The 13,931-nt window shown below is 35.0% G+C and overlaps 2 protein-coding genes across 2 annotated transcripts; both read right to left on the reverse strand.

Annotated features, from left to right (window-relative positions):
- Positions 1–1,091: 1,091 nt before the first annotated feature.
- Positions 1,092–1,646, reverse strand: LOC113337102 (B3 domain-containing protein Os01g0234100-like). Its single transcript, XM_026582787.1, has one exon. It carries the CDS (start codon positions 1,644–1,646, stop codon positions 1,092–1,094), a length of 555 nt encoding a protein of 184 aa, XP_026438572.1.
- A 6,218-nt stretch (positions 1,647–7,864) lies between these two features.
- On the reverse strand, positions 7,865–8,644 carry LOC113337103 (ethylene-responsive transcription factor ERF018-like). Its single transcript, XM_026582788.1, has one exon. It carries the CDS (start codon positions 8,642–8,644, stop codon positions 7,865–7,867), a length of 780 nt encoding a protein of 259 aa, XP_026438573.1.
- Between the last annotated feature and the right edge of the window lie 5,287 nt (positions 8,645–13,931).

Below are 13,931 nucleotides of genomic sequence, written 5' to 3' on the forward strand. Positions count from 1 at the left end.
TCTTACTCATTTCTGCAAACAGCTTGCGGTAATTTTTTTAGGGAAAAATTACAAACATCAGATGGAAGTACGAAGAACTGTACTATCATCTAATCATAGTTTTCGATTGCTCGTTTCAAGAACTATGATCGTTGGGCTCTGGAATTGAATACAATGAGTACTACAAACCCTAGTAGTTTTAGCTTTGCTTCATTCTTTCTCTCTTTCACTTCTTAAAATATACCAAGTAAAATTTTATGCCGTTAAGATTTGAACCATTTTTGCTAGCACGATATCCTCCATTTCTTGAATTTTTTTAGGTAACTAAATTTCGTGGGGTTTTAAACTCGGCACGTCTCAAAAGTTCCCATACATACTCGTTTCATGAGATAATTAAGGGCTTTCTTTTGTACGATAAAATTGGGTCAATGGAGAGGGCACATTTAGTTGGATTTCTAACTTCCCAACCGGCGTCCAGTCCAATATAAAAAATCTTAACTGGGAAGACCAAAGTAAAGCTTCTGTTTTAACAAAATCTAGTACCACCCAAAGGTGCTTTAGCTTTGTAAGCCGAAAAGAACTGTTGCTTCATTTCTGATCTGCAGCACAGTCTAGTATCTTTGTAACTTACATGCCTGTTTCTACAATCTAGGATACAAACATTTTGGGATCATTCTTTTATGTTATGCTGCTGCACACAATGCTATCCGTCCGTAAGGACCGTAACTACACCGAAATCTCTAGTGACGCCAGGAGCGTTCCAGAAACTAACATTGGTGATGTTACATTGGCCTTATTACCGCCGTGGGGATGAACACAAGATTTTCTGCATGAATAATGGTTTGCTCCATATACGGTTTCTGCCAGACACATTATATATGCAGCTGTAAAAGTTAGCTCTGCAGCTACAACAGTCCTGTATTCATACATTTCCCTATATTCCAGCAAAAATCTAAATCAAAACTTACACGTTCTCATCAAGAAACATTGGCTTACACAGATTTAATCAAACATTAAAAAGACTTGCAATACAGGGAAAAAAAAAGAGAAAGAAAATGAACACAAACATGTAAGCTACCGAAGACTTCAGGTTCGCATCATTCTGGGTAAATTTACTCATATGGAATCCTTCTGGCTGCCCTTTCTGACAATTTCTGAATTTGGTCTATCCTAGGAATTAAAAAAGCTATTTTCATCCCAAGATGCTCAAGGGCTTCCACTTTCTTTCTCCACACAGTCAACTCACCGTTGAAAGTGTCGTTAAGTTTGCAAGACCTAATGCCATGAACAACGTCCACAGTTTCGATAATGAGACCCACAACCAAATTACGATTGTGGTTTTGCCCAAGATTTGTATGAAGGAACTTGTTGTGGGTGCAGCAGATCTTGTAATACTTAACCCTTACATCCTCGGGCAACAATTCAGAATCCCCAACTAAAACATTAATGATTGTACTGAAATTCTCAAAACTGTAGATATCTTCAAACTCTTCCACTTCTAACAGTGGACTTCCATCTTCAGTGTTGTCCTGAACAACATATGAAGCTGAAGGAACGCTCCTTTGGCGTGTCCTCACAAGATTTTCCGTTGGCTTACCCCCACCTTGAACAGCAGCTGACGGTAGAGGCCTTTGGCTTTTCGCTTTTGGTTTTTTCTCTGGTATCATACCAGCGTCGTCTAATTATTTATCCTACCGATCACAATCACCTACTCCGGCTAATCCAGTAAGTACTTATCAAACATTTATATTATTTATTGTTTTTTTAACGAATTAATTTTCCTAATAGTTATGATTATTGTATCTTATTCCAGAGCTAAAGATCATAGTTAAAAAAACAATAAATAATTATTTATTCTTTGGGAAGTTAAAACATCTTATGTTGTGATAGAATTTGTCTTCAACGTTTGATTTGTTGTATTTTCTGGATTTCTTGGAGATATATAGGTAAACTGATGTTTTACTTGCTTGCAGGGCTGAAGACTGGTGCTTGTAACTCTGCAGCAGGATCTGCAAACACGGAGTTTGGAAATACCAAGGTCAGTGTGTCTGTGTGAGTGAGTATAACTTGTATGAGTTTAGGTAAAGGATTAGAGTTTTATTATTGGTTGAAATCGATAACATCCAACAGAGTTTTTCTATTTCTTGAACAACATGCTTTATGCTTTATGACTTTCATGTTCTGTGTTTTACTAATACTTTATTCATGTTGTTCTCAGAATGTCTGAAAGTCATAAAGCATCCAACAGAGTTGGAACTTCAGGCAGTCCAAGCATTGCTATGCTTAAGTGATTGGCTGCCAGACTTCTTTGATGCAGGTAAATCTTCGTTTCTTTTCCTTTACTTAATTCTTTTCCATATTATAACTGTAACAATATTAATATTAGATGAGCTACCATATTAGAACTGTAACATTAGATGAGCTACCATATTGCACTTGTTCCAGAACTGTAATTAGAACTGTAACATGTAAAAGCATATTAGATCTCATACGCTAGTAGATGAGCTAATATAGTGTCCAAGTATTGAGCTACCCTAACCAGGTTTTTGTGATTGTGAATGCAGATATGGAAGTCGTCGACTGAAGTTGATGCAAAATGAAACCAGCAAAGAAGATCTAGCCTGTTTGAGTGTAGTTTTTTGTTTGTAGTTGCAGACTCTGTTGTTGTTTGTTTTTTCATGTGTGATGTGACTGAGGTGTTTGTTTGGTTTGTATTTATTACACCTGAACAAAAAAGACTGTCAAAAAACTTGAAGAACAACCTAAATTTTCAGCATTTCAGCATTTGCTTCTGTGACAGGCGTTATCGGATTTTAACGGATAAATATCCGTTATCCGATAGATTAACGTTAACGATATCGGTTTGTATTTTTGATATCCGCCGGATGTTAACGGATATCGGATATCCGATAATTCTTAACCTTAACCTTATCGGATTGTCTAATATCCGACGGATATTTATCCGTTGACAGCCCTAGTGATCGGTCTTTCGAGATAGAACACTATGAACCCTAATTAATAGTTCTAGGTTTTTTTGTTCTCCTCTTCTTTCTTCGTTCATTCCTTAACACATTTAAATACCAGTCAAAATTTCATGCCGTTGAGAGTTGAAATTTTCAATTGCCATTTTTGTTGGCACGATATCCTTAATTTGTTGAAGTTTTTTAAAGTAACTAAAATTCGTGGAGGTTAGAAGTATTTAGTGGGCATGTCATCTAGGTTTTCTTGGAACAGCACAATTAAGCTAATAATGGGCTATTAATATAGATTTTGGCTACATAGAAGTATAGAACCCATTGTGGGTTCAGGTTAGGTCGTGTTTTGGAACCGGGATATCCCAACTCGGATAAGGTTATCACCAAAAAAAATTGGTTGAAAGTTTTTGTTTTCATTCTAATCACGTTGAGATAAGGACGAATTCCATTCTTGGTATTGAGAGGTAAAAAGATACATTTATGGCATTTTCCTATAAACTTGGTCTCCCCCTTTCCTAATTTGGAATATAGCCACCAACTCCACGAATTGAACTTTTTTATATCTATATACTTGCACACCTGAGAAATTGAGGTACACTGTCATAAATGATGTTATCCAATTTTCATACTTCTAAACAAACCCAAATGTTCGGGCACGACAAAATTTGTGTTCTCTGTCAAATTTTGAGTTACGATGTCGATTATAAATCGCTGGAAAATGCTATTAATTTTGGCTAAGATTTTTCCGACACTCACAATCATATATAGTCGATAGCATGACAAATTTCTTAATCTTGGCGGGATGAGATACTTGTCGAGACGAATTAGCTGGTCGACGAGTAGTAAGAGAATACCAAAAAAAAAAAAAGTATCTCTAAGAAACTGGACCTTTTTTAATTAGTTTATTAATTAATTTTAAATTATTATGTAAAAAAACATGCTTTATACCTTCAATTCGGCATTGGTTTCATTATGATATTTCCGTTCGACTTCATGTAATTTTGAAACATATAGTTGAACTTCTCAACTTATTACATGAAACCGACTTTTAATAGAGCCTAGGGTTCGCTTGGGTAAAGCTATCATTAATTAAATTTTCTCTTTAACCTTCAATAACAACAGTTCTGACTCTTGATCGGCACCAACGACATGATCTTGAGATATTGATAAATAAACTTCACAAAGAGTAATATCTTGAGAATCGTAAAATTGGGACCTCTAGGATTGGGTGTCATTATTCTTTTCAAAAGGAACTGAACTGAAAAAATGTAGTGTAATATGTTTCAAACAGACAACAAGCTATAAGAGTTTGAGAATTGAGATGTGTTAAAAATGGATAGCAAACTATCCTTTTTATAGGAATCAGAAAATGTGGTTGCACGCTAAAACGATCAAAAATCCGACCGTTATTGAATTTAAACGTTGAAATCCAAACATTTTTTTAATAGGGATTTTGAACTTTGAAATCAAACGCTATTTAAGTTCACGTCCGAATGAGACGCTATTCACAAATCCGTCTGACCAAAGGCAATTTTAGATTACGTTGGAATGAGACGTTGTTATTAGTCGTGTCCCACGCCATACGTAATTTACAATAGCGTCATGAATGAGGTTGTTTTAATAACCGTCCCACCTAGATGCGTTTATAAACAACGTTTAATTAACGAAACAGTAACTGTAAAAGAGCGTCCAGTGTTCAACGGCGTTAAAATTATGTCTGGTGTTCCACGGATTTTATAACAATGTATAACTATATATGAGAATTTCCAAATAAAGTTTTCATATTTAGACACTTCGTTTCAAATACGGGAATATGGTAACCATAAAAACCCAGACTGGGCCTGGTTTTCTTGCCATATATGACTTTTGGCAACAACGCGGAGGTTACTTTAATTGGATAAATATGAGAATTTATTTACAAAAATCAAAACCATCCCTAAAAGACTCAATTTTCATTCAAGTGTGTGAAATTGGGCATGGTATTACGAGAGGTAATTTCAAGGTAGTCTGAAGTTCTCAACATCTTCATCAACTACTATTAAATGGCATAAAATTCAGACTTCCCAAATTTCGCCAAAATTTTACCGTCATAGAACTGTCAACGTACTGTCACTGGTGCGATCGAACAGAGATTTGAATTTCATTACATTAGTTACAGGAGAAATTTGAATCGCACAGTAACTAGGTAGTCAACGTATAGCAGATTTTGAGTCGATTCATCAGAATGAATAAAATTGGAACCCTGTTTTAGGGCATACCAAAAAATTTCAAGGCATACAAAATAGTTTTCTCATCCTAGGTGAACTTATAAGAGGTGTCTATTGGGTAGTTCAATTACCTATATACCCTTGAACCTAAAATCAAAAAACAAAAACAAAAAAATGGTTTTATCCTAAACATCTATTCTTCCTCCAGCTGAACCACCTGCCTTCTCTCTTAGAAATTTTTTTCCATCACCATAATTAATTGTCGATTCGTGAAAATTTGATCGTCGGTTAAATTGAACTATATAATGGATCGTATAAAGAAGAAATCAAACGTCATGAGTTGTAAATATTCTTCTAATCCATTGAATTAAAGAGTAAGAACCAATTGAAGATGAAGGTGTAAAAACTATAATTGAACCATAAATTGAATCGGAAATTCAACCATTTGAAGCTCCAAATACTGAAATGAGGATAAGAAGGTATTCCCTACAAACCCAATCTTTTATTTTTCATGGATTGAATGGGTTAAATTTCTAAAAACTTAGGGTTTTTGACGGTTACAGTAGCGGGTTCGGCTGATAATTGAGTTGAGTTTTGAGCCGAACTGTTCTTGAAATTTCACCCTGAAAGTGTCTATGAACAGTTCGGCTAAACCATAAATGTCAATTTTTAGCCGCCCCAAAATGTGTATTGAATACGTCCCAGAACAATGTCAGGTTCGACCGAAGTGAAATTTACTCCAGGTGGTTGTCAGGTTCGGCTGACTCGATTAGATCACTTTCAAGCCGAACCTCTCACTGTAAACACTTCGAAAATATTGATTTGCAGGCTCTAGGTTCGTCTAGCTCGTGTTGTTGAGTTATCAGCGAACCTGCTCTCTGCTGACTCAAGTCTTTCGATCTTGTTTCGGCCATAAATTTTTCGTCCGATGTCGGAATGACCTCATTCCTTTTGCACTGTGTTTGTCTTTTCATTCTCTTGAAGTTGAAGATAATATCTCCTTCATTTTAATTAGTTGAATTTGGACCTTACTATTCTCCATCAGTAGACTTCACTTTCTTAACACTTTTAGTAATTTTCACTTTTTTTGTTTGATTCATCCTATGAAAAGGCTGCACAATAGAAAATATATGTAATAAAAATGAAGCCTAACCCCTAAATGTGTATGAACTTAAGTGCTTTATGGAAAATCAGTAACGTGTTCAGCTGATATGATTTTTTGAATATGAGCCGAACTTGGAAAAATATATGGTTCGGCTTATACGATATTTAGAGTGAAAACCGAACCTAACTCTCAAGAGAAGGTTCGACTTGTAATGAAAATTTCTTATTAGCCGAACATTTAACTAGTAAGTAGGTTGGAAGTTACAAACTATAAGTTCGGCCAATAACTATTGTATTTCGAGTAAGCCGAACTGTTCATCTTCTGTAGTATACAAGTTAGGTTCGGATGGTAATTTCAAGCCGAACCTATCTCTAGTTCGCCGAACTTGGGTGAAAAAAAATCAATTTTTTGATGATTTCAACATATACAAATGAAATTAAATATAATCTGGAAGTATACTTGTGTATTGTTAGCATTAGGTTTCTCATCATTGTATTCATCTTTTGGATTTGGCTCATAAAAATACAAGTTTTTCCTCACTTCCCCTTCTTCTTCTTCTTCTTCTCCAGAAAACCTAACTTTTTTTTTCTTCCCCAAAAATTATCATCAACACAAACTTTTATAACTTAATTATCTTAATCACTAATCATTTATATTAAACACTAATCAAAATTATTTATTATTATTAACACTAACACACAAAGGATAAATTTACCATCATCAAATTTACTATTTCCAACCATTTTTTGGTATGCCCTAAAATAGGGGTGTCGGGTCGAATTGTGCGATACGAGCCAGCAACAAGGCCCATGCTTAATGGGCATGTTTACGAGTTAAGATGCTAACCAATCACTAAAGTGAAGTGAACAACTGTAGTACGGAACTCTTTAAAATTTATGGACCAGCTTTCGCCTCATATGCACCACCACCACACCCATCAGTCACAATTGACAATAATAACTCCTGTTGTCCCTACTACACATCCACATAAGTCGATTAGCCTAGGAAGCCTGGCGCATGCCAATAATGTCCCAACAAAATGCATAAAATTTCCGGAAAAAATCTCTATTCATCAACTGTGAAGCCTGGAAATATCTTCACTGCCGATTTTAGTTTAATACATTGGTAAAGCTTTTTTTTGGTGAATATAAAATTTTTTTGTCCTCGAAATGGCCGACGATTAGTACGAAGCACTTCAAATCTGTGGACCAGTTATAGGTTTATGCACCCATCAGTGGCAATTGACAACTCGTAGAGTCACTATTATTCCCATAAGTTGATGCAACTAGGATGCCAATATGTCCCAAACAACACATTAATTTCGAACATATCCTAATTTATTTAACTGTGCAAGTCCAAAATATCTTTGTACCACAACAAATTTCTTTATAAAGGATATGAATAATTTGGAGATGACAGTTGAAAAAAATAGCACCACCAAAATAGAGAGCTTTAGCTTTTGTAAACCGGCCGGAGGAGACGGGATAAATGGAAAAATAAAGGGTCCAGCAACTAAAACTCGCCGGAGTGCGCGATGACTATACACCAGTACTCTACTACTTACTGTACGTGTATGTATCTGCTACTCAGAAACCTATCTACCAATTCCAAAGAAAAGATTGTTGGGGATATTGAATCGTCGACATTTCTTGATCATCAATTTCCGGTGGTGGAAGGGAATATTCAATTGGAAGATCATCATCGAATATACTGCTTCCGTAATAAGCCGTGGATGGTGCCATACTACTATCAGCTGACTGCGGCTGCATGTTTAATAAATCCAAGAATGACCAGTCCATTGATGGATTATACACATTATCAGTATCCGTAATGCTTGAAAACATTGGCGACGAGCATGCTGCACTTGAGAACATTGGAGACGAATATGATGCAGCGTATGAAGATGAAGCTTCTGAAGAGTGGCAGAATTCTGAATTAGCTATTGGCGTCGTGGTGGTGCTGCTAAAACTATGATCATCTCTACAGCTTGGAATAACAGTACTACTAATCACTTCTTGTTCATCCTGATCATGATGCTCCTCGTTTGCGAATTTAGTTGCAATGTTCTGGATTTCAGTTGGTGTGAGTGAAGAACGCCCGCCACTGCCACACACCATATCAGCTAATTTTGTACTCCAGTTCGGGAAATTCAAATTCGCCTTTCGTCCACGTAAACAGTAGCTCGCAGCATCAAAAGCTCTAGCTGCTTTCTCCGGTGTGTCATATGAACCTAACCAAATCCTTTCCCGGCTATTCGGTAATCTGATCTCCGTTACGTATTTCCCCCATTTCCTCTTCCGAACACCCGTGTAATTTCGTTCGTTTCTCTTCCCCTCGCTTGATTTGCCACTACTAGTACTAGATGTAGACATTGTCATCGCCGTCTTTGTTGGTTTCATCATGTTTCCCGCCGATCGAACACGATTCCGAGAATTGATTGATTGATTGACTGATGATTTGTAGATGCAAGTGTCCTTTAGAGTGAAGTAGGAATTGTTGAGTGATGATGATGATAATTGGAATGACGGCTCGGCGGTATATATATATGTCTCCCGTATAAAACGCGTACAATCATAGATTTTAAGATCATACCAGTTTTAGCATTGTTTTTACGACACGTGTAGGGTTGGGATTAGTCAGGACTGGTCTCATCTGGGGTCAACGCGTAAATGTTGAATTGAAGCACGTTGGGGTAAATTGTATTGTTTTCCTCGTGTTGTTAATGTTTTATCATGTGGTGGGGATTCACTATTGCTAGGAAATGGGGATATCTGGGGGGACACTGAATTCAGAAGATAAAGTGGGTTGAGGGGAATATAAAAATAAGATCATTCTAAAAAATGTCAATGTCCTTTTGGTTTTATAGGTTTTTTTTTTTTGTAGGCAAATGTTGTGTATTATATAGTTGGATGGTAGGTGCCACCAAAAAATGATACTATGAATGTGCTACTACTACTTTAAGATTCTAAATCTTGTACAAAGATTGTATCATGTCTATCCCGGGATATTATGCAGGATGGATCCTGGATTTTTCCTTGAATAGAACTAGAGTGTCTCTGACAAATACTAAGAAGGCCGCGACAAATTCTTGAAAGCTTTTATAAGCACAATTTCTATCTTGTCGAAATCTTTCCAAATGTATTTAAGGTTATTCACGAAAGTGGAGCCTAGAAAACTTATTGCGTTGAGAAAAATATAATAAAACCTCAATATATAATAAACTCCATATACGAAGAATATTCCAATTACAATTTGGTTTAATTGTTGTAAAAACTATACCTCTGTATAACAGGATTTTTGTTATTTAACGGAATAATATTATATGGCCCAATAATATTATGAAATAAATATTTTACTCTAAATAACAGGATTTTTGTTCAATAGATTCAAATCTACCAAGGACCATCTCATGTATTATAACCAAAAAAAAAAAAGCATGGAAATATCTTGACAGTTAATAAAAAGCAGATTTATTTTCTCTCACCTCCATATTTTAAGATCTACTTTCTCTTTCCTTTTTTCTTCTTGCGGTAACAATGGCGTCTCCATGAGCAAACAATGATGAAGACGATGAAGTTAGTTGTTGACGATGAATACGCTGTTGCTGCTAATGTTAAATATGTTTGTTGTTGCTCATGTTGCTGATGATGAAGACGACTTACGACGAACTCATGTGTGCTGCTGCTGTTGCGGTTCTTGATGATGAAGACGAACTCATCTGCTGATGTTGAAGATCTATTTGTCGAAGATTCATCTGCTGCTGTGAAATCAGATCTGAAATAAGGTTCATTGTGAAGGATGTTTTTCTACGCGTGTTGAAGATCTTGATGTTGAAGATCCTAATTTTGATGCCGATCTTTGATTTTTTGATGTTTTTCTGCTGTTGTTGAAGACGACGAAGACGATGAAGATGATGATGCTGCAGTTCATTCCATAAATGAACTCTGTTTTCTTTTTTAGGTTTTTATATGAAGTTTTTTTTCTGGAATGAACTCTGGGTTTTTTAGGTTTATATATGGATTTCATTTCTGGAATGAACTCTGTTTTTTTTTAGGTTTTTATATGAAGTTCATTTCTGGAATGAACTCTGGTTTATATAGGTGATTTCTGAAAAAATAAGTAGAAATTAACAGGAGTTCATTTTGACGAATGAACTGCTACAAAAAATAAGTAAAAATTAACACGGAAGGGTACTTTTGTCCATTTAATATTTTTAAAAAATTTTGGACCAAACAATAAAGGCGTTTTCCTAAAGGACTAAACTGACATGGACCCACCTAAAAAAGGACCAAACGATATTTTTCCCATTATATAGTTGGATGGTAGGTGCCACCAAAAAATGATACTATGAATGTGCTACTACTACTTTAGGATTCTAAATTTTGTACAAAAATTGTATCATATCTATCCCGGGGTATTATGCAGGATGGATCCTGGATTTTTCCTTGAGTAGAATTGGAATGTCTCTGACAAATACTAAGAAGGCCGCGACAAATTCTTGAAAGCTTTTAGAAGCACAATTTCTATCTTGTCGAAATCTTTCCAAATGTATTTAAGGTTACTCAAGAAAGTGGAGCCTAGAAAACTTATTGCGTTGAGAAAAATATAATAAAACCTCGATATATAATAAACTCCATATACGAAGAAAATTCCAATTACAATTTGGCTTAATTGTTGTAAAAACTATACCTCTATATAACAAGATTTTTGTTATTTAACGGAATAATATTGTATGGCCCAATAATATTATGAAATAAATATTTTACTCTAAATAACAGGATTTTTATTCAATGGATTCAAATTTATCAAGGACCATCTCATGTACTATAATCAAAAAAAAAAATTAAAAAAAAAATAAAGCATGGAAATATCTTGACAGTTAATAAAAAACAGATTTATTTTCTCTCACCTCCATATTTTCAGATCTACTTTCTCTTTCCTTTTTTCTTTTTGCCGTAACAATGGCATCTCCACGAGCAAACAAATGATGAAGACGATGAAGTTAGTTGTTGACGATGAATACGATGTTGCTGCTAATGTTAAATACGTTTGTTGTTGCTCATGTTGCTGATGATGAAGAGGATTTACGGCGAACTCATGTGTGCTGCTGCTGTTGCGGTTCTTGATGATGAAGACGAACTCATCTGCTATTGTTGAAGATCTATTTTTCGAAGATTCATCTGCTGCTGTGAAATCAGATCTGAAATAAGGTTCATTGTGAAGGATGTTTTTCTACGCGTGTTGAAGATCTTGATGTTGAAGATCCTAATTTTGATGCCGATCTTTGATTTTTTGATGTTTTTCTGCTGCTGTTGTAGACTACGAAGATGATGAAGATGATGATGCTGCAGTTCATTCCATAAATGAACTCTGTTTTCTTTTTTAGGTTTTTATATGAAGTTTTTTTTCTGGAATGAACTCTGGGTTTTTTAGGTTTTTATATGGAGTTCATTTCTGGAATGAACGCTGTTTTTTTTTTTTTAAAGTTTTTATATGGAGTTCATTTCTGGAATGAACTCTGTTTTTTTTAGGTTTTTATATGGAGTTCATTTCTGGAATAAACTCTGGTTTATATAGGTGATTTCTGAAAAAATAAGTAAAAATTAACAAAAGTTCATTTTGACGAATGAACTGCTACAAAAAATAAGTAAAAATTAATACGGAAGGGTACTTTTGTTCATTTAATATTTTTAAATAATTATGGACCAAACAATAAAGGCGTTTTCCTAAAGGACTAAACTGACATGGACCCACCTAAAAAAGAACTAAACGATATTTTTCCCATTATATAGTTGGATGGTAGGTGCCACCAAAAAATGATATTATGAATGTGCTACTACTACTTTAGGATTCTAAATTTTGTACAAAAATTGTATCATGTCAATCCCGGGGTATTATGCAGGATGTATCCTGGATTTTTCCTTGAGTAGAACTGGAATGTCTCTTATAAATACTAACAAGGCCGTGACAAATTCTTGAAAGCTTTTAGAAGCACAATTTCTATCTTGTCGAAATCTTTTCAAATGTATTTAAGGTTATTCAGGAAAGTGGAGCCTAGAAAACTTATTGCGTTGAGAAAAATATAATAAAACCTCAATATATAATAAACTCCATATAAGAAGAAAATTCCAATTAAAATTTGGCTTAATTGTTGTAAAAACTACCCTATATAATAAAAATAATATAATATGGTCCCAATAATATTATGAAATAAATATTTTACTCTACATAACAGGATTTTTGTTCAATGGCTTCAAATCTATCAAGGGCCATCTCATGTACTATAACCAAAAATAAATTAATAAATAAAAAATAAAGCATGGAAATATCTTGACAGTTAATAAAAAACAGTTTATTATATAATTCACGTTGAAGATAGGATGATGCACGGTTGCAGCTCCTTGGGTGGGTTATTGATTAGTTTGATAATCATGGTTGACGTCATCTTCGTTGGTTTTATTAGGCTAAATGTGTGTACTTGAGGCTTTGAGAGTGTCTATACTGAAAGAGGTTAACAAAGTTCTAAAACGTGGTCCAGGTGATAGCATTTTAAGTTAAACTATTTTTTTTCTTCTCTATTTCCATTTTTGTTTAATATCATATCAGGGAGCTTCCTCCATCCTCCATAAGTTTCCGTAGTTTCTTCTCAAGTCAACCTATATGTTGACTGTGAAACCAGCCTCTCTCAAGAGTCGAGGGAGCTAATAGGAAGCGTGGACAATTCTGATAACGCCACTAGCTTCGGTGCCAAAAGACGTCGTAGAAGGATCTTTGGAAGTTTCCTTCCATAGGTGTAAAATCACTTTGGAATATCATGGTAATAATAAGGTCAACCAGTACGTTAAGCGATCAAGTGTGTGTTACATGTGTGATTAACTGCAGGATTATATGTCTAATTTGGCTGCTTTGTTTTGGAAACACTATCGGTGGTGATTCCAGACAGAACCCATTGAACTGTTTTTTTCTTCTCAAAGTTAAAATCAAATCTGGCTGCATGCACTAACTCTTATATATAATCGAAGGACATATCATTCAAACTCTAATAATTTCTTTTTGGTGATAGTGATGGAAAAAAAAAAGATCGGAAGAGCCAGGACTTCAAATATTGTTAAGAATAGTTGCACATGGACAGTGAACAGGTGACAACTTATATGGGATGATGGGGATTACAGTCATAAAAAAGTTAGGATTGTTTGTTCCTACAGAAGAAAGGCTTTAAATTAATCACTGTGAAGAAAACACCGTAGTCTATGGGCCTTGATTCATTTTTGATAGGCCGAAGCCATCGAATTATTGGGTTTTTTTTTTTCTTTCAATTTTTGTAACCAAAAAGTCTATTAACAAAAACTAGAGCTTAGCAAACCTCGGGTAAGATCATCTTTCAACCGACTTGCAACACTAGAAGGTGGATTATTTCTCCAAGCCCCTCTCATTGACCGCTTAGTTATGGCAGTTTTAGCAAAATAGTCAGCCATAAAGTTTGATTCTCTGAATTTATGACCAAACTGCACATCATCAAATTAAATACTACACAAGACGTTTAATATCCAAAACACTGGTCTTCAGAGATACCAACGAGGAACCGTATCACCTGTACATCGTGCCACCATATTTTCAAATAGTCAGGATGCAAATAGTTTCATCCTACCCATTTTCAAATATTTT

Source organism: Papaver somniferum, unplaced genomic scaffold, assembly GCF_003573695.1.
Source record: "Papaver somniferum cultivar HN1 unplaced genomic scaffold, ASM357369v1 unplaced-scaffold_158, whole genome shotgun sequence".
In the NCBI taxonomy this organism is placed as follows: domain Eukaryota; kingdom Viridiplantae; phylum Streptophyta; class Magnoliopsida; order Ranunculales; family Papaveraceae; genus Papaver; species Papaver somniferum.